At 34.5% G+C, this 24,259-nt stretch overlaps 1 protein-coding gene across 4 annotated transcripts in view; it reads left to right on the top strand.

Annotated features, from left to right (window-relative positions):
* LOC150100307 (uncharacterized) overlaps window positions 1-24,259 on the top strand; it is a 495,437-nt gene that overhangs the window by 454,646 nt on the left and 16,532 nt on the right. Inside the window, exon 20 of one of the 4 annotated variants that reach the window (XM_090402567.1) lies at window positions 14,363-14,432. The exons of the other annotated variants lie outside the window; for them this stretch is intronic. Within the exon in view, the coding sequence (XP_090258693.1) occupies window positions 14,363-14,393 (31 nt within the window). The 3' untranslated portion in view covers window positions 14,394-14,432. The remainder of the gene's footprint in view (window positions 1-14,362; window positions 14,433-24,259) is intronic. 4 annotated transcript variants of the gene reach the window in all.

Raw genomic sequence — 24,259 nt, 5'->3', positions numbered from 1 at the left:
CCTACAACAACAGAAAAGCACAAGAACATCAGGACGCCACAACAAAAGGAACAGCCAATCACAAACCGACATCATAAGGAGCAGCCAATCGCCCACAAACGAAGTTAGGAGCAACCAACTACCATCGGACCACAGCTTGGTTATCAACCAATCAAACCACAATCTGACCCAATGTGAACTCTCACTGCTAAAGAAAGGTTTGTACTATGGCATTGCTCCAAGGTCAGTGAACAAACTCGATATTGTTTATCATATCGAGAGAGGTTTAAGATCCCTCGCCACCAATTTCACTGATAAAATATGAATGGAAACATTGTGTATACTAAATTCAAACAAAAAAACTAAGCACCAACTTAAACAAAACCGAAAATCTAGCCCTTAAATCCTTAAAAAATAACGAAGTTATTTTAATCACGAAAGCAGATAAAGGCAATGCCACTGTCCTTTTAGACCATACAACATACATTGAAAAAATGAACCAATTAATATCGGACCACAACACCTACCAAATGGTAAACTACAACCCTATGAAACGTAACAAAGAGAAAACAATTGAATTAATCAAATCCATCCACACATGGCCCGAAGAAACAACAAAAAAATTAATACCTTATTATGCCCTTGTGCCCAGAATTTATGGCCTACCAAAAATACACAAACCAGGCACACCACTACGTCCGATTGTTGAAGAAATTGGTAGGTCAGTCCCCTTCCTACATGAAAAATACACAACATTTCATTAATAAAATTAAAAACATTACACTCAACGACCAAGATTTATTAGTCAACTTTGACATACTTCCCTTTTCACAAGTGTCCAAATCAATGACACTATCTTGCTCCTACAGAACATATTTCCACACGGCATCACGGCCCTCTTTGCCCACGTACTCCGTGCCGGATATTTCGTGTGGCAAAACAATTTTTACCTTCAAAAAAGAAGGTACAGCCATGGGCTCACCGCTTTCCCCACCAATAACTAACTTTTATATGGAAGACTTTGAGCAATGTGCTCTAGAGACAGCATGTCTAAAGCCCAAAATTTGGCTCAGATACGTCAACGATATTTTCGCCATTTTGCCTTATGGCCGCGAAGCTCTAAATACATTCCTTAGCCACCTAAACAAACAACACAACCGTATCCAATTCACCATTGAAATGGGAGAAAACAACTCTCTTCCTTTCCTAGACACACTTGTCACACGTCTTCCCTCTGGCTGTCTCTCCTTCTCAGTTTACCGCAAACCTACACACACAGGCCAATACATACACAAAAATTCTTACCACCACCCAACACAGAAACTAGGTGTCATAAGCACCCTTAAACACAGAGCTCTAACAATTTGTTCTAATGAGCAAGCTCTAAACCAGGAACAAGATCATCAACCAAACATTTATAAAAAATGGATACAGTAAAAAAAACTATTCACAAGATCCTCCTTAAAGATACCAGTAAGAACAAAAAAGATTTCAGGAATGCTATTGCTATTCCTTATGTTAGAGGCATTTCTGAAAAATAGACAGAACACTATGCAAATACAACATTAAAACCACCTTTAAACTCCCAAATAAGTTAAGACACCTACTCAGTTCTTCTAAAGATCCTCTTCCACACCTAGCCCACCCAGGGGTATACAAAATACGATGCACATGTAACATACCATACATAGGGGAAACAGGGCAAACTATCCCAATCAGATAAGATGAACACAAACGACACATTAAATACCTCCATTTTGGAAAAACCGGCCTATCTGACCACGCACTCCAAACATACCACAGAATTGATTGGAAAAATACCAAGTCCTTACACTGTACCAAAACCTGGTTTGAGAGAAAATTTAAAGTCATGTGAAATGCACAAACACATCCCAAATCTCAACAAAAACGATGGCCTAAACATTTCAAGAATGTGGAGGACCCATCTACAACCTGTATAATGACCTAAACTAGCCATAGAAAAATCCCATGACAAGAAGACAACCTGGTGAAGTGTTTGTAACATTCAACAGCAACTGAAAGAAATCATATTATAACAATCAGAACTGTACAAATTCAGAAGAATATTAATACATGAGGACTTTAGCAGTTTATTGTAGTTGTATTTATTTTTTTATTTTTATTTTTTTATTTATTTTATTTTTTATTTATTTATTTACAATTTTTTTATTTATTTTTTATCACTAGAGGTCAGGCTAGGGAAAAGGATTAATTAACTATGTAGATTTAGTTTACCAGTAGAGCTGGAGCATATAGCTTGGTTCCTTATACACTTGTATCCTTCCGCTGATGACCTCGATACAGGGGGAGAAACGTCAAGTTTTATTTTATTAGTAATTAATAAAATAATCTGTTCAACACGTGTGATTTTGTGTCCCTAAATTTATAAATATGAATGCTGATCACCGTGTAACCCTAGAAGAAAGAAACACTAATTAACAGTGGTAGCCTCCCATTTATATGGTTATTACATCACTGGATGGGTTAGGGAGATATGCTGAAATTGTATAAAAAATGATTGTTTGTCATTATAACAATGAAATCAGTTAGTTGGAAAATTCATCGGACAAAAATAATGTAAAACTACCAAGAAAGGATAAAGGTAATCAATTTGAAATCTCAGGCATTTTAAAAGTAGTAACATGGAATGTATGAATTATGACAACAAAGAAAGTAGAATAACTAAAATAACTAAAAAGTACTAATATAAGTGTGATAACAGAAATGAAAAAAGAAATTAAAGGGAACAAAAGACATAGATGGTTTTACTATATTACATAGTGGAATGGATTAACATTTTCCAATGGAGTGGGTATTTTAATCGATACTAAATGGAAAAATACAATATGAAAGTACAATTTTCTAAATGATTGAATTATAACAGTTAAATTAAAAAATCAAATAGAAGCTGCTTAATCATAGGAGTATATGCCCCTGAAGAAGATAGAAAAAAAGGATTTTGAACAATTGTATGAGGAACTACAAAAACAGTTAAATAAATGTAATAAAATGACTACAGGAAAACCTTGCTTAATGCAGTTAATTAATCTATTAATTAATCTGCGCTAAGTGAAATTGCGTTAAGCGAATACAATAAACAATTGGAATAATTATAATCCATCCATCAGTTAGCATAAATTTGGAAAAAAATTACAGTATAAGCTATATTAGAGGATAAAATCATCAAAGTTGATAAAAATCAATTGCTTAAATGTTTACTTAAAATCTAAACATTTGCTTGAGCTACTTTTTTACAAAAAAATTAAGTAGAAATGTTTGAATCGTGCTCGACTTTTTCATCTTGTCATGCAATTTGCAATAGCTGGCGATTGCTTTATCAAAATTTCGGCAAACTTTGAAGCTTCATTCCTTATCAGGATCATCATCATACAAAATTTCATTAGAATACTCAGTGTCATTGAAAACTAGCTCAAGTTCTTTTGCAGTTAGCTTCTTAATCATAACATTCTCTTCTTGTTCGCACTCCTTATCATCTTCTACATATTCATGCTGTTCTTTTCGTTGAAGGAGATCATTCTCACTTTACTGTTCTGAATGGGATTGGAGCAAGTTTCTCACATCTTCATTATCCAGGTCATTAAATTCAAGTTCTTTTCCAATTGTGCTGATTTCTTTAATAATGTTAGATCTTGGATTTTGCACATGATGAACTAATATAAGCTTGAGTTTAAAGTCGCATTCTGCATTGCTGCCTAATAAAAGCGAAGACGATCTTTAGATACTTTGTATCATGGTTGAGATGCTTCATTTTTAGTTAGGACAGTTTTTGTTAGCATACACTTCCAAAAGAGACCAATTTCGTCGACGTTGAATATTTGCCGATTGTTGTAATCACCCTCCTGAACTGTGCTTTACAATTCTTCACGAAAAGTGGCTACAGAATCTTTATCAGCACTAGCAGATTCCCCAATTATTCTTATGTTATGCAGTCCAGTTTAATTTTTAAAATGGTCAAACCATCCTAAACTTGCAGTAAAGCTTTCACATTCCTCTTGAAATTTGGTCTTTTTCAGTGAGGTAAAAATATAAAAAGAGTTCAAGGAGGGTTGGTGTCAGGAGGCCAAGAAGATGTTTTTTTTTTTTAGTAGGCTTTTTAATTTTTTAACCTCTGTTTTGGTGAGATCATAATTTAGTGGGTTGTAGATAGTGCAGTTCAGTTTCAGAGAATAATATTCATTTTACAATTGTATTCAGTGTCATTTAGGACAACTGTGGTGATAACAATACTTTTTGTTTTTGTGGCTTTCTGAGAGCTGCCAGTTGGCTAGAAGATAGGTTACTTTTTCGGAGGAGAAGAATGTGAAAGAATATATGAGTGACATCAAATCTAATGTTGTTGGCTATATCGAGAGCCAAGTTATGGATTCCGCATTCTATGTTGTATGTGAAGTGTGGCCAAGCTTAGGGTGCCAACAGTATCTTTTGTTTAGCCTTTCTGAAGACAGATTCAGAATTGTGTAAAGTGGTTGAATTTGCAACTGTAATTTAGAATTGCACAGATTATTATACGTTTTAATATGCTTATTTCTAATCTTTAAGAATTCTTTTTGTGCAGCAGAAGCTTCTGAAATGTCAGCGTATCAGTCCAAGGTGGGTGGCTGATATACCTGTCTGTTCAAATTATGGACAGACAGACAGATAGATCAGCCATCATCTGCAATAACAGCTCTGGTCAATCTGGTCTTGCAGACCATGTATTGGATATCACCCACAGGATCTTCTGGAGAAAAAAGCACCATACTCCATCACAGTAAATTTAAAAAAGAAAGACTGTTTTTGGAATCTGCAGCTACACTAAGAAATCAAACAAATTTTAATAAATATGGATGTAGGAGACTTCCCAAAATATGAGAAACATTGATCTTCAGATATCCTAATTTACAACTTAGGCCTCCTACAAAGCCCATAAAGGATGCCTCACCTAGTTAGGACTTTAATGTTAGATCCACATGTTGCATTTATTCAGGGCTGGCTTAACATGGTAAGCAGGCGATGCATTGCATCGGGACGCCTTCTTCATTGGGCGCTGAAGTGAGCAGAAAAAAGAAAATAAAAACACGTTTTAATATCAGAGTTTATTAAATGTGGATATTCACTAAATATATTGCAATATATACTACGACTTTACAACTGCAAGTTGTTTTTCACTATGTGTGGTAGAGAGCTGCTAGAAGCACTAAACGAGCCGGGGACTCGTCCGGGGCGGCTTACACTACTACTGATTTTCTTTTTTACATGCAGCGCACATTTGTCAGTTAGGACATGAGGTGGTGTATTCAGCTTAACCTCTTACGAACTGACATTTGGGCAAACTACACAGTGAATGTGTAGTTAATTCACACTGTGGTAAGTAGATTTAAAATTGAACGTAAGGCTTTACAAATCAAAGGAAATTTCATGCATTTCTTTTGAGCATTCATTTTTTTTTTTTTTTACATTTTTTTGTCTTACTGAATTTTTTGTTTAGTAGATATTTTACTTAAGAATAAATTTGTACATAATGGAGATGAAAAAAAAAATTATCAGGAGCTGCAAATAAAAAAAGAAAATCAGCAAAAGAACTCGAAAAAGAGATACAGAAAGGGCAGCTAACTAAATTTCTCAAAAAGTTTGAAGGTTTATCCACATACCTCTTAGATAAATTTACAGATTTAAATTTAGTTATTAAAAATTTGCGGAGACAAGGATACAATAATGGGACAAACCTGTGAGGAAAACAGTGCCATGCAGACACATATCGAATATTAATGAGCAGCACACACATCGAATTTGGTGATCGTTGATGCTGCTCTAGTTATTACTAAAACAGTGAGTTTTTAGTACTATACAAGAAATTTATAATATCTTTATTGATTTGACTAAACGATGGGATGTACTGAAAAAGTACACCGACATTTGCAGAGACAAGGATACAATAACGGGACAAACCTGTGAGGAAAACAGTGCCGTTCAGACACATCGAATATCAATGAGCAGCACACACACACATCGAATTTGGTGATCGTTGATGCTGCTCTAGTTATTACTAAAACAGAGTTTTTAGTACTATACAAGAAATTTATAATTTCTTTATTGCTTTGACTAAATGATTGGATGTACTGAAAAAGTACACAAAAATTGCACTTAAAACTTTATCTGATACTAGATGGATGAGGATTGATGCTCTTCGTTTGCTTAGATATAATACTGGAGAAGTTTTAGATTCTTCTGTAGAAATTTATGATAATATTATCATAAAATTTATGATAATATTTTTGATAATATCTATAAATGCCCTAAATAATTTAATGAACTTTACTGAAGAATTTAGATCGGATGAATATTTTAATGTTATACTTGAATCGGCAAAAGAGTTAGCATTAGATTTAGCAATTTCTCCAAAGTTCAAAAGGAGTATATTTGCCGACTTAAGAAAATATTGTTTTCTGATATAAATGTTTGGACTAAGCGCCAGTTGATCTGCAAACTAACTTTAAAGTTAAATTTTTTCTTCCAATTGTGAACACTATTATTAATTCTTTGGCTGAAAGGTTTGATCCCTTGACAAGTCACTTTAACATATTTCAGTTTTTATCCAGTTTTAAGGAAATTTCTCATATGGATGAGGATAGTTTAAGAAAACATTGTAATGATTTATAAGTTGTGCTGACTGATGATGAAGAAAAGGATAATTGTGCCACCAAATTATATAATGAAATACAAATTCTAAAGGACATCATGCAGGATAATGACAGCTTAGACCCACTGAAAATATTGCAATATACTTGTATATACGCAAATGATTTAGAAAGCGTCTTTATTAATTTAACAATTTCTCTTTGAATATTTGAACACTTCCAGTTTCAGTAGCAAGTTGCGAATGATTATTTTCACAACTGAAACTAATTAAAACATATGTAAGATCTAGTATTTCACAGGAAAGACTGGTTGGAGTGTCAATGATTGCAGTGGAAGGTGATATCTGCAAGAAACTAGAAACAAGTGAAATTTTGGATGATTTGTTTCTATAAAATCAAAAAACATAAACTTTTAAATAATTTAATTTTTTCATACATTTCTTTTTCCATTAAAAATTAAATTATTCTTATCATTGTGCAATTTTTCTGGTTTATACATCTTTAGTTATAATAGCTCATAGCCCAGTAATTGGCAACTTATGTATCTATAATTCTAGTCTATGTGCATTTTTGTATGTTTTGCAATTTTTGCTGTGTTGTTAATATATGTATTTTTTAAAGTACATGACTTTACATAAAAATATGTGTTTTGAGTTTTTAACCTTTAAACATTAACTACATTTTTAAAAAGAAAGTAACGGGTGCTCACTTAAATTTGCATCGGGGTGCCAGGACCCCCTAGAGCTGGCACTGCATTTATTGTTGTGTTGCCTTTGTGTGTGGGGGGGGGGGGGGGTGTTACAAGCATTTGTTTGTACCTCCCTGGAGATCTCATTAACAGAGACAAAATATTGGAAGAATTAAAATAATTTTTAATCCTTTCTTACTGCTGTTAATGCTCTATTAAACCTCCAACATGATGTCCTTCCAGCACTTAAGACTTAACACATGAAAATTATATACAAATACATTGAAACCTTTGAAGATTGGACCGCTTTCCTTTTCTACTAAAGCCATACTACTTAAAACCATAATCTTCCCTACTCATTTGTACATAATAAATATTATAAACATTACAAAAGCCGAAGAAAAACAATTAAGTAAACCAGTGCATTTTTTTATGGTTCAGCTGAGACACCAAGAAGTTAAAAAGAATTTCTTCAACTATAAAAGAAGCATGGAGGCTTTGGGGTTCCAGTGTTAAAATGCTGCTATTTAATCAATTCAGCTGCAAATATCCATAAAATATTGTAGATTAATCACATGTGTGTGCAGCACCTTCTTCTTTAGTACAAGGGTTTTCATCTCCCATTATTTGGAATAAATGATTATAATGGTCCAAAAGCTGAGATTGTTCCTAAACATTACAGCATTCTGGCACTGACATTCTTTCCATGAATAACAGCAAAACTTGGTTAAAGAAAACCTTTAACCTCTTCCACCATGAATTTTGGGTATTGACAATAACATTTTGTTTAATACTTTACTGAAGTTCTTGGGTATTAACAATAACACTTTGTTTAATACTTGACTGAAGTTCTAAGGATACCTTAACAGACAAAATCTTGCTTGGAGAATTCTATATGGTTGCCTTCCAGTAAATGCCATTAAATAGAGGTACTTTAACATTGGAGATCCAGTCTGTGACATCTGTTACAGATTGGAATATAACGTATGTTCTATAGCTGCCTTCTTGTCCTGTGTATTTGGAACAGATTATGTAATGTGATAGTATTTTGTTACTTACAACAGTGTAGGCTATTATTATTTTTTCCCACCTGCAATACCCTTACCTATCAGCAATGGGAAGAGAATTTTGAATTTTATAATTGAGTTAAGATATCATTTATGGAAAATTAACAGAAAAGCATGGATTTGAAAACCAACAATATGACAAATGCTTTACAATATTGTATTATGGAAACTTTATTGTTCAGTCCAATGATTTTTATGTGCTTAGAAAGAAGCATTCTAGGAAATACCAAAATTTTAGCTAGGTGGTGTAGACCAGTGGTCTCAAACTCAAATTGCATGCACGATGTGAAAACAGCTGACAGGCCGGAATTTTTTTTTAACAAAATGAGAGTGAATATATATATATATATTGAACCGTACGTACCCCTAATGTATGGATACCACCCCTTTATAACCTTTATAACTTGAGAATAAATAATGGCAACCTATTCTCTTTCTTTTATTTATTAAATTTTTCTTTGACACATACAGAAAAAATACATATTTTATGTAAATAATTATAAACCCCTTTATTTCTTACTGCAACTTGACACTTGATGGCATTTCGATTCTGATAAAGTTTGTAGCCTTGGAGAAAATTGCTAGAAACTATCTTCATCGCAGATTGTAGCTGCTCATCGGTCAATCGTTTTCTTTTCTTAGACTTATTAATTTTCAACTGCGAAAAAAACTGTTCACATATAAATGTATTCCCAAACAAAGCGATTATTCTTATTGCAAAAATTCATAACTGAGCGCATTTATCTTTTGACAAGTACGAATAAAAGTTAATCAAATCTGTATCTTCAAATCTTTGAATAAGATTTATCTGTAAATTAATTAGCTCCATTTGTAGATTTTCTGATGCGTTATTCACATTTGTTTTTAATGGTAATGAAAATAATGTAAAATCGGACTCCAAATCATTTAAATCTTTCTTCAAATTCTTGTCTTAATAATGCTATTTTTCTTGCATATTCTTGAGATTTTTCATTTGAAATAATAGGGCAGGATTTAAGATGTAGGAAATGTACGAAATTTTTTGATTCCAGTTGTGTTTCCCATAATTGCATATTTAACTTTAAAAGCTTTAATACAAGCATACATGTCAGTGATAAGTTTATTCTTTCCTTGCAGCTCTTTATTGAGAATATTTAAATGGCTGGTTAAGTCAACAAGAAATGCTAAATCTGTTATCCATGTATCATTACGTAGCTCGTCGATGGTTTTATTTTTTTGTGTCATGAAAATTTTGATTTCATTTATTAAATCAAAAAACATTTTAACAGCCCCTCGACCTAACCACCTCACCTCATTATAATAAATTATTTCCCCATACTCACTTTCAATTTCTTCAAGCAATGCAACAAATTCTCGATGTTTCGGAGCTCGTCCACGGATAAAGTTTACTGTTTTAGTTACTATTTCCATAACATTATCCATCTGAAAACTTTTGGCACAAAGTGCTTCTTGATGAATAATGCAATGTATAGTGCAAAATTTATTCTGAAATTTTTCTTCTTTCACTATATTTCTTAATTTTACTGCTACTCCATTTTTTTACCAACCATAGCAGCTGCACCATCACTTGCAAATCCAACCATTTTATCCCAACTTAATTTATATTTATCTATTACAGTTTTTATTTCAGAAAAAATATCCTGTGCACCAGTTTTTCCTTTCATAGGAATTATTTCCAATAATTCATCAATTACTTCAAATTCATCAGTAACACCATGTATGAAAACGGCAAGTTGTGTGCCATATCTGTGATGTCAGTACTCTCATTAACTGCTATTGAGAATGCTGCAAAATCTATACTTTTTTCTTTTAACTGACATTGTAAATCACTAGTGATTTCGTTAATACTTTCTGCTACCGTGTTGGCTGACAAACTGATATTTATAAATAATTGTTGTTTGTCAGGACAAAGAAGTTCAGCAGACTTAATCAAACAATCTTTAAGGAATCTGCCATCAGTAAATGGTTTTGATTGTTTTGCAATGATGTATGTGAGAGCAAAACTTGCATGAACTATTGCTTCACTGGATTTATTTGCTTCAGTAAAAAAATTTTGTTGTTGTAAGCCAGATTTCAGAAACTTTAACTTTTCTTTCCTCAATTTGCCTTCCAACATTTCAAATTTTTCTTCGTGATTTGTTTCATAATGGCGACATAAATTGTATTCTTTTGGAACTGATATTCCCTTATTACAAATAAAACATACAATTTTATTGCACACAACACCACAAAAATGCATAATTTCCCATTTATCTTGAAAAACATGTCCTTCTTCGTCCACTTTTCTTTTACTCTTTGTTAAAGACATGGCTTGCAGTTGAATCTCTTAATTAAAATCACTATTATAATTTTATTTACAACTTTAATTCAACAAGATGAATTTTCGTATGAAAGAACACTCAAAAGTTATGCACAATTCTAAACTATAGGTATTGATATAATGTAGATCTAACAACAAGCACAAATAAACAGGTTTTATAAGTCGTACGTTATTTTGTCTCCATCTATATTGCAATATGAACTGCACAGCTGTGCATCGGAAACACCAGAATACCAAAGCGCCACCAACTGTCGGCTGGCAAATAAATTTACTGATTGTAAATTGTAGATATGGACTGAGCTTATGCGCACATAAGCTCAGTCCATATCTCTATGTCTCTAAAACTATAAGCACCATATTTACAACAAATACATAATTGAAATGTATTCGCAGACCATGTAAAATTGCTTCGGGGACTGGATGTGGGCCGCCAATTTGAGACCATCGGTGTAGACCATCCACCAATGTTCCTTCTAAGCTATGTGCCTGTACACATGCACAGCAGCTCAAAAAGAAGTATATATGCCTATTAACTGTGCACACAAAATTTTTTCTTTCAGAATTTCTAATTTGAAGTCTAATTTTTAGCATTCTATCAAAATTAATTATATGATAAATCATACTTGTGACTTGTTTTATTTAGTAATTTTTCCAATTTCTCCCCTCTGACCCATTCTTACTTAATACACTCTAATTAGTTACTTTTAGTCTGCACTATGTGGGCAAACTGAGCTGATATCAGCACATTATAATAAATTTAATTTAATCCTTTATCCAAGTGTAATTCTTGCACCTGAAGTATCTTCGGGACTGATGCAACTCTTGGTAAAGGTGAACCAAGCTTTCATCACTCCTTGTCTCAGTATTTGCACCTGAAGTATCTTCAGGACTGAGGCAATGCGCTGTAAAGATGGACCAAGCTCTCATCACTCCTTGTCTCAGTATCTCCCATAATGCAAAGCACATCTCCTTGCAGATATGTATACTGCTATGCATTAAGGGAAGGGCCACTACCCAGACCGGTTTCGACCTTTATTGAGGTCTCATCAGTGGGGAGCCAGACCCAGAGATGGTGATACTAAGGTGGAAGCAATGGAGAAGTCTTATTTACCTATACGAGTTGCGAAAAGGTGTCTCACCCTATTATTAAATTACTCTGGATTTGAGAAAGATGTTGGAAGTTTTTTCCTACTTGGTTAGACTATAATAAATTTAGTTTATTATAGTCTAACCAAGTATTTATACCTATTATTAAATTACTCTGGATTTGAGAAAGATGTTGGAAGTTTTTTCCTACTTGGTTAGACAATAATAAATTTAGTTTAATCCTTTATCCAAGTGTAAGCAAACAAAGTTTGCTTCTGAAGTATCTTCAGGACTGAGGTAACTTGTGGTAAAGGTGGATACTAAGACAAGTAGTGATGAGAGCTTGGTCCACCTTTACCACGAGTTGCCTCAGTCCTGAAGATACTTCAGGCGCAAACTTTGTTTGCTTACACTAGGATAAAGGATTAAACTAAATTTATTATAGCTAACCAAGTGGGAAAAAACTTCCAACATCAGGAAATTGTAGATATTTGTTTAGAGTGTGTACTGTCTAGATAGTGCACTCACTTAACCTCATTCAAATGGTGATGGATTTTTGTAGCTACATGAATTTAAGCGAATTAATTTAGTACTCACAATTTTACAGTTATAGCTAGACAAAAAGAAAAAAAAAAGAAAAAAGAGCAATATTAATATGAGAAATGTTGCATTAACAGTATAATGCATTAAATCCTCAAAATGTCACTGTCAAAAAATGAAGTGGAAAAGAACTGCAAATTCATTTAAATTTGAGTTGCTGAACAGATGTGGCATAATTCGTTTACAAACTGTACATTTATGTATATGCCGTATTTAAGTAGCTAATAGAGTAAACATTTCAGTTGCTCTTTTAGAAATATCTAACGTACAAGTTCTTTTAACAAAGCCATCACCAACAGTTTTACATATATCAAAGTAAGAGTTTAGTGACTTGTGACTTTTGCTATTGTAATCACAGGCTACTGCACACACACACACACACATTGAGTCTGAGACTGGAAACTTTCACACATAATGTTTTTTATGTGCACATGGGCCAGCCAAAATTAGAGGAAACATCTATCTCCTCCTCCTCCTGTATTTCCATATTTATTGGCAAAACAATCTGAACTCTGTGGAGAGAAAATCACCTACAATGACATATAATGAGCAGCCAGAGAGGAAGCTGGCACCTCATTGCTGAGGGTAGAAGGCAGACCATAAAGATAGCATTCTGCTAAGCAGGCCTTTGTGCCTGATAGTTTGTATGAACAGTATAACTAATTATTCCAACAGTTTCAAAATTTTTTGGAGATCTCTAATTTAGTTTAATGTTAGTGTTAGTTTAGATGCAAAATTTTGTTTAAAAGGTGTGCCATAATATATTTTTGATCTTGTAGTGAAATGTGTGTGTGTGTAGTTTGTTTTACATAATATCCAATTCACGTAAATTATATCTGCCCTTAAAACAGTATTAGGCAGTTTTTTAAAGTACATTGAGATTCAAAATTACATGGGCTAGTAATTATCTGATTAAAATTTTCAAGTAGTGCAATACTAAAGCATCTCATGGTAAAAAGGACAGGGACTCACACTATGCTATTAATAGAACTCTCACTATTAGATGTTTCAGTTTCTTGTAATTAAAATGGGCATGTTTCTGAGGAAAACATAGCTTTTGCCCATCATTTGAAAAACCTAAGTCTTTATAAATGATTTTTGATTGAAGTTTACAGCCAGTTTCTTAAAGAGGAGGCAGGAACTTAGGTTTTTTTATCGTGTAAAGTACATATGGCCAAAGAACATACAGCTAGCAGACATAACATGCAGGCCTAAATAGTTTTGGCCGCAACTGTTTCAAAAAAATAAACTACCCATTCTAATAAATAAATGAAGCATTTCCTTTAATGTGATTCTCCCCCCCCCCCCCAACCCAAAATGCACACCGTGACAGTTGTATATAAAGGCAATGAGATATGGGATACGCAATCTCGGTCTGGGAAGGTATTATTTATTTGGAACAGTCAGATGCTAGAATGGGATGTTCAGTCTCCAAATAATTGGTAAATTTGATAATAAGCAATATGGACTAGTAATGATTGATTTTCAGACTTCGTCAGTGTTAGATAGGGGGTTTAGTTCAGAAATTGCAAATAAGACATATGAACAACTGATTTTCATATTAGGTCAAAGTTTAGAATGGGCAGCTAATTGGAAAGTCATTTGGGAAGTCTGACATCTTGTAGCACTGTATAATTACATTCTCCTTACAGAATGATGCATGTTTTCCAAACTTCTCCCTGCAGGTTAGCAAAGGAGAAGTTTAGAAATTCTTGATGTGAACTAATAGAAACTGATGTATGTAGTTCATTGCATTCTAAAAGTATATCAGGAAATGTATTAAATGTTTAACAAAGCAAAACTTGACCATTTTAAGAATTTTTCCCCTTAACATTTAATATATGTCAGTTAAAATGTCTTAATTTTATAATTATGTTGCACTTTTTTGCTTAAAACTTTGTAATAACAATTGTTATGTTCCTGTTAACCTACTAACCAAATAATCTGTCTTTAATGCATCAAGATTTGATGAGGAAAGATGTCTGGAAGCCTAAAAGTCTTGGATATATTTATAGATATGTGTATAATAAAAGGTACAGTATTTTGCCCAGTTTCTTATTTGGGAATGCTTATAATCCTGCATGATAATAGAGTATTAAATTTCTAGAGCATTGCTAATGATACTAAGAGCTTTGTTTTTGTTAAGGAAGATATTTTAAAAGTAATCAGTTGACTTATTTTACAATAGGATTTTATCTTACCAATCAATGAATAATACCTTTTTCATCTCTCCTTTCTTTCTTTCCTTCCAAAGAGGCTAATTAGCAAGTTAGTCAATCCTGCTTTTTATAGATTCATCACTTACTTGGATAAAAATAAGAAGTCTATAAATGTTTAGAATTTATGAAATGCCTTTCATTTTAAAGTTAAGATACTAAAATTACGGTATCTCCAAGGTTTCAGAAAGTTTGGAAGTTAGAAGAAATCTTGTTTAAGAAGAAAAAGAATTAAGATGCTATATTTCTGAAAATTTTTCATGTAGCTTCTCTAAATACAAATCAATACACATAGCAATGCTTATTTTCTTAAGGAGTGCTCCTGTGTTTTGAACACTGGATTTTTCTGTGATTTTAATGAATAAAAATATTATGGCATAAATAATGCATATTCAGACACATACCTTGGGGTAGACCTGGAGTAGTTCATGTTCTTGTTTTGCTAACTTGAAAGTTTACTCGGAACATATACTGAGATAATATATCTTGATAAGTATAGAGTCAAAAAACCGAACCATAAAATAATAAATAACAAGGGAATTAAAACCAAATTGTTAAATAAAAATTAAAGGTGAAGATTTCAATACAAGTCAAATTTTTAAAACCAGAAAGGAATAAATGATCATCATCATCAAATTCCTGATATACACCCTCACAGGGTGTACAGCATATAATAGTACTACATGAAAAATTTACATCATTACTAATTTCCTATCTACAATTTTCCTCCAAATCAGTCTATTACTTGTCAAGACTCCATCATTATCAGATCTTATATTTCTATCATCTAAAGGCACTTTATACAGTATCAATCCACCTATATCTTGGTCTTCCTCTGAGTTGTTTTCCTCCCAACCTGGCAGAGAACACTTGTTTTGCTAATCTTTCCTCACCCATTCTATATAAGTGACCATACCATCTGAGATTAGCTCATCTAACACATTCCTGGATGCTGACAATGTCAAGTGCTTTCCTAATATCCTCGTTTTTAATATGATATTGCCATTGACGCCATCTGTTAAGCCCCCTAATCTTTCTCAGTACTCTCATAGTCTTTGGTCAAGTGTTTTACTTCTCACCCAGCTCTCCGATCCATAAGTTAAAATTGGCTTGAACACTGTCTTGCATACAGCTAATTTAGTGTTTTGGTTAATTTCTCTCTTATTCCATATAAATTTATTCAGTTGACTGCCTACCATACCAGCTTTGTTGATTCTGTTGTCTATTTCCATATTTAATTTCCCATCTTCACTAAAAATCGTGCCTAAGTAGCTGAAATGTTTTACTTGTTCTATAAGTTCTCATTCACAATGCAGTCGATATTTTCAATGTTTCTGCATATTTTCATTGTCTCTGTCTTTTTAATGCTGTCCTTCATATCATATCTATTACAACAGTCATTCAATTTAGTCAGGGAATCTTGCAGACATGTAGTAGATTTATTTAGAAGTATAACATCATCCACATAAAGCAAAGAGCCGAGATTAACATCTCCAATTTTGATATCATAATATAATGAATAACAGAGGGGATAATATGTACATGTTTGACATCAGATTTTACATTAAACCATCTTCCTGTACTTCCTTCATTTCTAACTGCTGACTTACAACTCAAATAAAGACTAAGTATGTATCTCTTTATATAATGCCCCATTGACCATATAACTGTAGCGTTTTGAATAGCTTTTCTTTTTGCACCTTGTCATATGCCTTTTCCAGATCTACAAATCTTAAATATAGATCTTTATTATATTCCCATGATTTCTCAACTATATGTCGTAAAGTGAAAATTTTATCCTGACACTCTATTTGGCCTGAATTCAGCTTGTTCTTCACCAAGCTTTTCTTCCACAATCTTTCTCAAGTATACGTGCATATATCTTACCAGGAACACCCAGTAGAGAAATACCGCTGTAATTCTCACATTCCATTTTATTTCCCTTTTTATATATGGGTACTATAGGAGCTCTACTCCAATCATCTGGAATTCGTCCCTCTTTCCGGGCCTTCTGAACTATGCAGTGCAGCCATTGTAAGACTTTTATACCTCCATAATTGAGCATTATTTCTGGTCGAATATCATCTACTCCTGCTGACTTTCCACATTTCAGGCTTTTGATGGCTTTTTCTACTTCAAGTATGGATATGTATTCCTGACTGCATGCCTGGCCAGTGTATTTTACCACTGTGCTGTCATCACTGCTTGTTTCATTTAGCAATTTTTTGAGGTAATTACTCCATACTTCAAGGATATCTTTTTCTCCTGTTTTCATGTCACCTTTATCATTTCTAATTCCTTTTACAGCACTCTTTCCTCCATTTCTAAGCTTCTTCAACAACGTCCAATATAGTGCTGAATTTTTTCTTGACTTATTTATAAGAATATTACATTTTTCTTAATGTTCGTAAAGTAGCTTTATTTTATTATCCTACATGTTTCACCAATTTTTTTTTTTTTTTTTTTTCTATCGACATCTTCAGGGAATACAAACTAGTAAGCTAAATGAAGGTAACAGACTAGGTTATAACTGATGGCTCATATATCCTCCAATATATCTTGCCACCTTCTTGGTATTTTATTTTCAATGTTCTTACCAAAGTCCTCCCATGACTTTTGTTTAGCTAGTTTTACACAGTGTTTAGCTTTTTTACATTTGTCTCTTTATTCTCTGAGAGCACAAGCTGACTTATTTGCCAGGAACGTTTGATGTGCTATCTTCTTTTCTTCTACTGCCTCTTTAACTTCCTGTGTCCACCATGGAGTTCTGATTTTTCTATCCTTACAGACAACCTCACCACATGCCTCGCTGGCTGAATCAACCAAATTTTGGAGATTCAGAACTTGCCACTGAATCTCCAAGGTTTGGTTCCTGTTCTCAAACTCTTTCATTTTTAATTCAATTATGTGTGTGTATTTTAGTCTACAGTTCACATCTGAGAGCTGCTCAACTTTTATTCGCTTTAAAACTTTCTTACATGTTAATCTTTTCAATATGAAATTCAATTTTATTTTACTCAAGACTAAATGGTGATCAGTTCCAATTTCAAATCCTCTGTACACTCCACAGAGAAAACATCACTATCAACAATAACATAGTCTATGAGACTTTTCTTATTCCTTGCCTCTTCTCTCCATGTGAATTTGTGCACATTTTTATGTTGGAGCATTGTGTTAGTAATAACCAGTCCATGTCCTGAGCAGAAATCCAACAGGTATTTGCCATTATTATTAGCTTTGCTCTTTTCTCCAAATTTTCCCAAAATATTTTTGTGTGGTGACATAATGAAACCTCCAAGAAAGAATGAATGAATAAAATGAAAATGATGTTACTTCACAGTGTATGAACCGTTTTGACTTTGTCATCATCTGAGTACTCGGCTGAGGGAAGTGAAAATAGATGAACAAACATTTTTATTTTATTCCTTCATATTCTCTCTTGGAGGTTTTATCACACACATCACATATAAATATGCATTATTTATGCCATAAAATTTTAATTCATTAAAATCAGAGAAAAATCCAGTGTTCTTCAAAACACATGGACACTCCTTAAGAAAATATGCATTGCTATGTTGTATTGATTTGTATTTAGAGAAGCCATATGAAAAATTTTCAGAAATATAGCATCATAATTCTCTTTCTTTTTAAACAAGATTTCTTCCAACTTCCAAACTGTCTGAAACCTTGGAGATATCATAATTTTAGTATTTTAACTTTAAAAATAAAAGGCATTTCATAAATTCTAAACATTTATAGAATTCCTATTTTTATTCATTAAAATCACAGGAAAAGTCAATGTATTCAAAACATAGGGTGTGCTCCTTAAGAAAATAAGCATTGATGTGTTGCATTGAAGTGAATTAAGGATTACCATTCGGATGTTCTGATGCTACCATTGCAGAAGAGATGATCTGTGAATAACTGTGCTGTTCAGACATTATTATTAGTATTATTATGGGCAACTCCAAGGAGTCAATAGACTCATCGAGGGAGGCTCTAACATCATGTCAAGAACAACTATTCGACATTCACACAGTATCTATCATACTTTGCCTTGAACTCATTTACAGTCATGGCATCCACAACAGACTTTGGCATTTTATTCCACTCATTCACCACTCTCCTAGTAAAAAAACCTAGCTATAACACCCTTGCTAACCACACTCTTACCAAGCTTCCATGGATGGCCCCTAGTCCTCGCACTACCAGTCCTATTCTCAAAAATATCTTCTAAATTAATCTTACAGAAACCCTTCAGTAATTTGAATGTCTCAATCATATCACCCCTTTTCCACATATCAACCAATTTTTGCAACCCACAAATCTTCAACCTGTTCTCATAAGGTTCATTCCATAGACCTGCTATCATCTTGGTCACTCGTCTCTGGATCCTCTCCACCTCCTCCCCATCCAGAAGAAACCCTGGCACCCATATCTGGGCAGTCTAGATGGAGGGCTTATCAACGCTCAATACAGAAGAACGATAAACTGTTTGTCTCTGCTTGTTAAAGTATTTTTCAGCAACCAAGTGATTTGATGAGCTAATTTTGCCACTTTTGCAATGTGCCTCCCCCAATCTTCAACTCCCTATCCACCAACACTCCCAAATCCCTGGCCTCGTCAATCTCCTGAAGTATAGTTCCATCAATGTGATATACTGCTGCTAATCTCTTCACCCCAAAATGCAAAACCTTACATTTGGCCACATTAAATTGACTTCCATTCTCCTCAGTCTTCCAAACTATCCAAAACATCCTGCAAAATTTTGACATCCTCTGCACTCACTATTGCTCTACCCAACTTTGCATCATCATCAGCAAACAAATGAACAGTTCCTCTCAGATCCTTTCCTATGTCGTTAATGAACAAATTGAACAGTAGTGGTCCAAGAACAGAACCCTGCAGCACACCACTAGTCACAGGCCATCTTTTGGACTCTACTCCTGAATAAACCACTCTCTGGTATCTCTCCATCAACCACCCTCTTATCCATCTCACCAACCCTATATCCATCCCCATATGCTGCCATTTACTGATTAGAATTCCATGTGGTATCCTGTCAAAGGCCTTAGCAAGGTCCAGTAGAATCACTGTAAACCCCATTACCCTTATCCAGTTCAGCCGTCACTGTGTTATAAAACGTGAGCAAGTTACTGAGGCATGATCTGCCCCTTCACAAAACAATGCTGTCCCCCATACAGTATCCCATTTTCATCTATCCAATCCTGTATTTTTCTTTTGACTATTTTTTCCAAGACCTTGACAACGATTCCTGATATGCTGATCGGTCGGTAATTTACAACACCAGTCTTGGAACCTCCTTTATGCAGTGGAACTATTTTCCCCTCTTTCCACCCCCCTTGGGACTAACCCAGACCCGAGGGTCAAAGGCACTGACAATTCTTTAGCATCTTCTCGTACGGCACGAGCTGGTATACCATCCAATCCCGCAGATGAATTGACATTGAGGTTTTGTAATAGACTATTCACCTCCACTTCATTCACTACAATTCCCGTATAAGCTGTTGGTTCTTCCATTTCTGAAATGTTACCACCTGGATGATATACTCTTGCAAAGTGCTCGCTCAGTAATTCCACTATATCAACTGATTCAGTTAGCTCCCTACCTTTGGCATTCATTAAAATCATTCTACCATATACATTTTTTCTTTGACTTGCAACATATCGAAAAAACTGTTTGGGATTCTCTTTAGCCTGCATGGCTAATGTTCTTTCATAATCCGCTTTTGCTTTTCTTACCACGTTACCCTTCTGGTCTGCGCTTTATACTGTTCATATGCCTGCCGATCACCTTTCTCCTTAAATTCCCTCCACAGTTGTTTCTAGCTTTTGATACTTACCAGCCCAATAATTCCGCATGTACCCTGTCTTAATTGTAAATTCCACACCTTTAGCCACCTCCCAAGTGAAGACCCTATGATCACTCTCGTCGATTAGTGGCAACGTGATCATATTTGTTACAGCCAAATTCTCAGATTTTCCATTACATGCTGTCACAGATAGTTATCCCTTAATAACCGCATAAAATCTAATTGCTTCCTCTAATGTGTCCTCTCCTCCTTCCACTCCTTTCTTCTATTTGCTTATGCATTCTGTCTCCATCTCTTCCATCGCCTGGTCTATAGCCGCACCCAACTGTATATTTTGTTCTGCTAGTCTCAATCACACACCAAATAGCCTTAAATGTGTTCTTTTCTCTATCCTGTAGTTCAACTTCTATTCTCCTTGGCTGTAGCTCAGTTATCATCAATAACACTAACACTCCTCCTCCCATTTTTATTCTCCCTGTCACTCCTGAACATACTATACCCTTCACATTCAATCCCACTAGCTATATCATCTTCTGTCAGTTGTCAATAACCAGTGAAACAGGTTATTATTTCACTAATGCCAATAACCTGTGGCCTGGAAGTGCCAACCACGGCCAAAAATTCTTCCTTCTTGTTCCTAATACTTCTGGCATTAGTATACATGAATTACAGAAACCCATTTGTTCCATCCCTATTTTGATGCCTTATACTAACTATCCCATTTTGATTTGTTGTCCTTCGTACTTGCTCGGGCATATTACACACATTCATACACTCAACTGTCTCCCTAAAGTCTGCATATCTACCCCACCCTCTTTAATAACTCTAGTTTCCCTGATTCTGTGCATCCACTTTCAACAACACCTTTTCAAGTCTCCATACACTAAATCCATTCAAATGCAAACCATCCATCTTATATAAATCCTTTCGCCCATCGAACTCGCTCCACATGTCCACAAATTCCGCACAACTCCTCCTGCATAATCGCGCATAAAGTCATTCGCAATTTTGGCCCTCCTTCTATACTCTTCACTGTCATACCGCGGCAACACACTCACCATCCTAACTCTCTCACTCTTCTCTTTTGCTACCTCAAGTAATGCTTTCAAATCCTCTCTCGTAGCCATTTTGTCTCCTTTCAAATCATTCGTTCCTGCTACTACTACTATCAATTCTTTCACCCTCTGCTTTTGCGCTCTAATAGACTCGCTTACATCCTTAATGTTTGCACCAGGTTGGTACGATTTTGTCAAACGCTCATGTATCACACTTCTTACTAAAGAATCTCTGTACACCACTCGCTCTTTCATTTTGCTCTTGTTTACACTCACGATTATACTCTTATATTTCTTATCATACTTTCGGCGTTTATTAGTTGGTATGCTCGGTAAACATTTTTGCCAACGCTTCAGCTGCTGACTCACCCTATTTATTGCTCCACGCAGCCATGTGATCTCACTCATTGCATCTGTCTCATCATTTTTATTATCCATTAATCCATTCATTTGTTCTGTATTTTTACCTTCGTTCTCACTTTCAATGCCGCTCTCACAGCTATCTGGTACTACCTCGCAAATATCACTATTCATACCTCTCATATCACTATTTTCTACATTCTGACTTTTAACAATGATATCACTCTCATGACCTGAGACACACTTTAAATCCTCGCGTTCCTTACAATTTCTGCACACATTCACTCCACTATCATTGTCTAACCAGACTCCAACTGCTCTCCTCAAAGCATACATCTCACAAACGGTACACTGAATAAGCTCCTTTATATTAAAATTTTTGAACAAAGATGGCGATCTGGGTGCCATTGTATTCCTTCTTATCAGCACTATGTGCACGCCATTAATCGTATCTATCAAATTACTAATTGAAATAACTCAGAAAACACACAAAAATCACACAGATGTGCTAAGATATGAAAAGTAAACAATACTACATAAGATTCAAGAAAATTTACCAGTTATTACTTAAAATAATACTTATCTTTTCAGGAGCTCTCTACAAACACTACACATCATGTAGCCCTCTAGTGGCCAACTCAGTGAGTTAATAAAGCCAGCGATCTGTGCTTAGTCTACTCAAAATTGCATGCATAAATCACATCCATTTTTGAAGTGACTAGAGCTGATAGTTTAATATAACCCAAAGATAATTTTAAATAGCTGTGATTAACTAATCAGTGCTCTGACTGAGTAATAAATTAATACATCTGAAAACATGGCATTTGGCTTGAATTTTTAATGCACATTTTGAAAATCCACAAATATCAGTTATATTCACTCCATCTATTTGTCTGTATGCATTTAACAACTCTATGGCTCCTTTCCTACAAGATTTAATGATGTGTGGCAATCATTGGGAAAGCTCAGGTGAAAGTTTCAGAGAAAATAATATATATTAATATATCACCCCTTTGTATCTGGGTCATTCTCAGGAGAATATGTGGTTATATATGACTAATAAGTAACACTAACATGAGCTAATAGAATACCAACCTTCCTTACAGTTACAATGGCTATTGTATCTGATTAGGAGAAGGAAAAACTGAACACAATTAAATTATACAGTTGCAGAAATTTATCTACATTTAAATGACAAAGAAGAAATATTTCGTTGGTCTGATATAGTATCAAAAGCCAGATTTCATGTAAAGTGCTGAGTATGCACAAGTATTATTAATTATAATGTTCTGTGGTATCACTTTATGGTCCTGAGTTCTTGTATTATCATCAATTCATTTTGGGTAGTTTTTGCATAATCTATCCTGAGTTGTACTAGTAGGTGGGAATCCAGTAATCTCTAAATTATCTGATCCTAGGGAAATTCGTTTTCTGATCAGTTAACTTAAATGTCATTAAGGCAACGTAGTACTCTGTAGAAACGCAGTAATCCTCGGTGTAACTTAATATTATATTGCATGGTTGTTCAACTGAAACTTAATCATTGAAACCTTTAGGTGAGGGAACCTCCATATCTCATTTAGTAGTGATAATAATAATAACCCAGGTTCTTTGGTTGCAAAAAGCCTTTGGTTTTGAATCTTGTGTAGGATGTGAATATGAAGAATCATTATCAACAGACCTACATGGAGTCAAAATAGTCATTGCTGGAGGTCCCACTCTCACATGCACAGCTCATCATACCTTGACTTAAATGCATTCACTGTCTCTGCACTCACCATGCTCTCAGGCAATGCATTCCAATTACCTATATATTTTTTCTCCATGGAAAAAAAATCTACTCCTCACTCCCTTGTTCACCAAGCTTATGCGGGTTCCCCATCTCCAGATATTATATGAAAAATCTCATCCACGTTAATCTGGTAATTACCCCTTACCAGCTCATGTCTCAATCATGTCTCCCCTCTTCCTTCTATTCACTAGGCTCTGTAATTTGCATTATCCCAATCTGTCCTCATATTCTACATTCTACAAACCAGAAACTGACTTAGTCAAACATTTCTGAACCCTCTCCAACAACATCAACTCATCATCCTTTTGAAAACCAGGCAACCAAATCTATGCAAGTATTCCATATGCAGCCTGATCAAAGCCTTATACAATGGAATCATAACATCCTTACTTCTACACATCAGTTCTCTGCCTCATTGCCTCCGTAGCGCAATTGGAAGAACGGTGGTACATTGCCCCCTTCGATTGGAAAAAGGCTAGAGTTCGATACCCATCATGATGGGAGGAATCTTTATATGGACTTTTTCAATTGAAGGTGAATTAGCCGATCTCATACAGAGGTATCAGGGTTTTTCTCCCGGAAACTCGGGTTTTTCATCCCGCA

Source organism: Typopeltis vanoorti, chromosome 13 (genome assembly GCF_054136105.1).
Source record: "Typopeltis vanoorti isolate ZY-2024b chromosome 13, IOZ_Tvanoo_1.0, whole genome shotgun sequence".
Taxonomy (NCBI): domain Eukaryota; kingdom Metazoa; phylum Arthropoda; class Arachnida; order Uropygi; family Thelyphonidae; genus Typopeltis; species Typopeltis vanoorti.
Note: the sequence above shows the minus strand (reverse complement) of the source record. Positions and strands in the feature narration are given on the sequence as shown.